Source organism: Ananas comosus, unplaced genomic scaffold, assembly GCF_001540865.1.
Source record: "Ananas comosus cultivar F153 unplaced genomic scaffold, ASM154086v1, whole genome shotgun sequence".
Taxonomy (NCBI): domain Eukaryota; kingdom Viridiplantae; phylum Streptophyta; class Magnoliopsida; order Poales; family Bromeliaceae; genus Ananas; species Ananas comosus.
Window position 1 is genome coordinate 1 of NW_017890858.1, and position 4,226 is coordinate 4,226.

The 4,226-nt window shown below is 38.8% G+C and overlaps 1 protein-coding gene across 1 annotated transcript; it reads right to left on the bottom strand.

The window, feature by feature from the left end:
* Positions 1–41: 41 nt before the first annotated feature.
* On the bottom strand, positions 42–2,828 carry LOC109704343 (allergen Asp f 7 homolog; the record flags this gene model as incomplete). Its single annotated transcript, XM_020225100.1, has 2 exons — positions 2,716–2,828; positions 42–720 (listed from the first exon to the last, which is right to left on the bottom strand). Coding segments are annotated over exons 1-2 (792 nt in total), but the record flags the coding sequence as incomplete, so codon positions are not given.
* Between the last annotated feature and the right edge of the window lie 1,398 nt (positions 2,829–4,226).

The following is a 4,226-nucleotide window of genomic DNA, read 5'->3' on the forward strand; positions in this document are numbered from 1 at the left end:
CTGAATCTTAAAAGGAAATATATAATAAGCAAAGAACTCACCCCGCTGATTTTAACAAGCTCGCCAACCGGGAGGCTACCCCGACCGACGCTCGAATCCGGGAAGCGGCGAAAGAACCCCTCCGCCTCCCTCGCTCTGCTCCACCAATTCCAGACCCCTACCACCCCGACCGCCGCGGCCACCGCCGAAGCCGCCGCCAGCACCTCCAGCCTCCGCGCCGACACGAGGACGAACACCCCGATCCCGATTCCGGCGGCGACGGCGGCAGCCGCCAGAAAGCAGCACCAGATCGGAATCCCCGACGCGAACTCGCTCTTCTGCGGCCCGGCCGGCGGATTCCTGGTGCTCGGCTCCGGCGACGGCGGCGGCGAGGGACGAGGGGGGCCGACGACGAGGCCGGACTGCGGGAGACGGGGGGAGGAGGCCGCCGGCGGCGGCGGCGGGGGGCGGAGATGGGGGGAGGAATGCGGGGAGGGGAACATGCGGGCGAGGTCGCCGGAGAGGGGACCGTCGCCGCCGGTGTACGGGGCGAGCGAGGAGGAATGCGAGGAGGGGAACATGCGGGCGAGGTCGCCGGAGAGGGGGATGTGGTCGGTGGAGGAGAGGGAGAAGTCCGGCGGCGCTCGCGGGGCGGCGGCGGCGGCGACGGAGGAAGGGGGCCCGAGACGTAGAGGCCGCTCCCGAGCTGATGCATCGTCACTCACCACCTGACCTGACGAACTGGAGAGTGGAAAGAACTTACGTACGTTAATGATGGGAGAAGAAGACGACACACAATTTGCGCAGGGCTCCTATGAAGTAGCGGCCTAGCGAGTAATAGAACCCTCGCGGGACTTTTTTTTTTTTCAAATTAAAATAAAATTTAATTTGTATAATAGCGTTTAAAAACAAGATATTTGTACGATATAATGTGTTTTTTTGTTTTTTTTTTTTTTTTTTTTTGCCGTGAGATTTTAAAAAAATGATTAAATTAAATTACGGTCTTTGAAAAAGACAAGTTACAATTATTCATTTTCCTCATAATATTTTTTACAAAGCAAGTGAATATATTTCACGTTAGCTTGAACAAGCAGACGAGAAAGAAGATGAATCATTCAATCGTTTGTTGTAAAAAATGTTTTACAAGCACGGTGAATTCAAGTTTACCGTTCTTTATAAAAATTAGTAAATTAATTCTGTTTTTCAGGAAAAAATATTACCATGGTTCCTGAATATGGCAAAAAAATTTAATTTGCCAAATTTTTTTTTATAAAATTATTATCATAATTAAAAATTTTGATAGAGATATTTTGAAAAAAAGTTCCGCGGACTGCACTAGATATGCTTATTTATTTTATATTATCCTTTTCCATTTACTATTAAAAAAAATTATATATTAACAAATTTTTATTTTACCAATCTGCACATACATTAATTATATATTATTAATTTTTATAAAAGTAACATCGTCCATGGTTTAGAGAGATAGAAGCACATTTGGAAAGTATTTGAGCCTTTTTTGAAAAGAAAAATAATATTAAAATTAAAATAATATTAAAATAATAGTTAAAAATAATTTGGTAGCATATTTTTTTACTGAAGTTTAGTTAGCAATTCATTTTACTTTTTCAGTATCACAATCTTTTCATAAAATTGAAGTACGTTTTCTGGATTTTATTTTTCAAAAATACTTAGTATCTTTTATTTGATATCATAGTCTAGTTCACAATATAATATTATTCGTTCATTCGTTAAAAAGTAATTCTATAGTCAAGATATTACATTCCAAGTCGAAAATATAATTGGCTCACTCCTAATTATTTTATCATATAAAATTTTTAGCCACAGTTGGTTAGGGGTTAGTAAAAATTTGTTATTTTCAGGAATAGAAGTTAAGTTCCACAGCATTAAGATAGGGTTAGAGTAATTTGTGTTTGGTTAGGGAGAATTGCCTTTGAGTCCCATCGATTATAGATAAAGTATTATTAGTGGTAAGTGGATAGAAGAGATAGTAAGTAAAATAGTATTTTGTTGGTTGGATATTAGGGTGGGGGCCGCCAATATTTATCCGCCGAAATACCCAATTTGGGATGGGGTTTAAAGTTCACCGCCAACCCACCAAATTTTAGGTATTTTAAATAACTTCGCGATTAAAGCGAGTTTATTCATCCATTAACCCGAACCAAAACGGATGCTAATATATTTAAATCGTCCACTGTGCAAGTTGCGCTAAAAAGCTTAATAATTTAATATTCGAGGGCTCTCAAATTTGAATTCTTATTGATTCAGCAATTTGCAGATAATTTTTATTTTTAAATAAACGGAAGCGGGTAGCATACTATCTTCCTCTCTATCAAAAAAAAAAAAAAAAAAAAAAAAAAAAAAAAAAACTCTTTATATATTGAGTAGGATTTTCCGAGATAACTTCAAAAATTGGGCCTTAAGTATAGTGAAGTAAAGTACAATAACACCTAAAATTTACTCATAATAAAGTAATTAGTTACATAATTGAGTCGGTGCAGCTTAGGCTTAACGAAAGGGTCCCCAATTATCTCCCCCCCGTGTTTGATAGGAGGTTTCGTACGTTGGTGGAGTGGGCACGTGGGAGGCGGCAATGGAGGGGCTTCGCGATCGCGAGGGACGTGGGATCGAAGCGATTATTAGGATTGATTTTCAGGCCGACGATGAGATCGGGGCCGTTGATCTGTATGCAGCCGTGTCACGTGGCAAAAGTACGCGAATGTGCAGTGGTAGATACGTGGGCCCGGTGACGTGGTGGCGACGGCGACGGCGACGGCGACGACGACACTTCGCAGGTGCGCCACCGCCCCCTTCGACGGAGAAATCATCGCTTCTGTACCCGTACGTCTTGAGGACCAGAATATTCATTAGACCAAAAATATATCACTATCTTATTCGATTTATCTTTTTTTTTATTTTAATTTACTAAATAGTATAATTTTCGTTCAAATAGTATAATTTTTATCTAAATTTTTTTATTTTAAGAAGTATAAATTTTTTCTTAAACAGTGCAACGTTCTTCTAAAATCGTCCAACATTATTCTAAAATAGTGTAACATTCATCATTTTTTTTTTCTCTGATTCTTCATTTCTCTTGTATAAAAATTATTTTTTTCATATTTTATTTTTTATTCTTTTTATTTTTTATTTTTTCTTTTCTGCATATTTTTTTTTCGGCTCTGCTCTAATCTGCACTTGCTCTGAGTCCTCCTTCTCTGGCACCAATGTCGGTGCCTGCGCCGGCGAAGGTAGAAGAAGAGAATGCAGCGCTGTCCTCGTTGCTGTTGTGGTGGATCACGGAGGTGGAGAGGGGGTTTGAAGAGAAAAAAAATGAGAGAAAAAAAGAAGAGGAAGATGACATGATACTGCCCTCTTTACTATTGTAAAGAGTCGGCGAGGCGGTGGAGTAGGATTGGAGAGAAGGAAAATAAATAAATAAATAAATAAAAAGAGGGTCGAGGCACGGCTTCGACAAGGTTGGAGGCGAGGAAAGCTAAGGGAGGGTGCGCGGGTGAGAGCGAGCAGGACAGAGGCGAGCCGGGCCACCTCCGCCTCTGCCTCCGCTTCCACCGCCCTCTTTGGAGAGAAAGAAAAAAAGAGAACTATAGAGGAAAAAAAAAAAAAAAAGCCCAGTGAGTTAGAAAAGAAACATAAGGGTATCTTGGTCATTGTTTTTAAAATCGCCTAAATCTGCAAAACATTTAAATAGACCGGCCTATCTTTTTTTCAAAATCTCAAAACTAATAATTCTTTTAATGCAAGTTGGCCTTAATTAAATATAGTTCGTCATTTAAATAGCAATCCATAGAGCCTGACTTATGTTTTAAAGTCTACTTTTATATGGTAGATGATTGTCGTTCGGGTCATCGATTTCTATTTAGCACTTAATCTAAACTATTTAAAGAATATTTAGAAGTCTTTGAAATTCAACTCCAGTTTTAACAAAATTAATAAAAATAATTATATACCACACTACAAATTTTAAATCAAACGATTGATTTATTTTTAGATAGTATAGTGAAAGAATAATTCTAATTCAAAATTTATATATTTGAATATTTTTAGACGTTAAACTGTTAAATACTCTATTCGACCAATTGTAAAATCTGTTGACCTTTCGATCAGCTTCAAATCACTATTAAATGATATTAGAAAAGCTAATAGAAATTTATTATTTAACATACTTCAAATCTTCTATATCAACATCTAATAGAAGTAATCGTCAA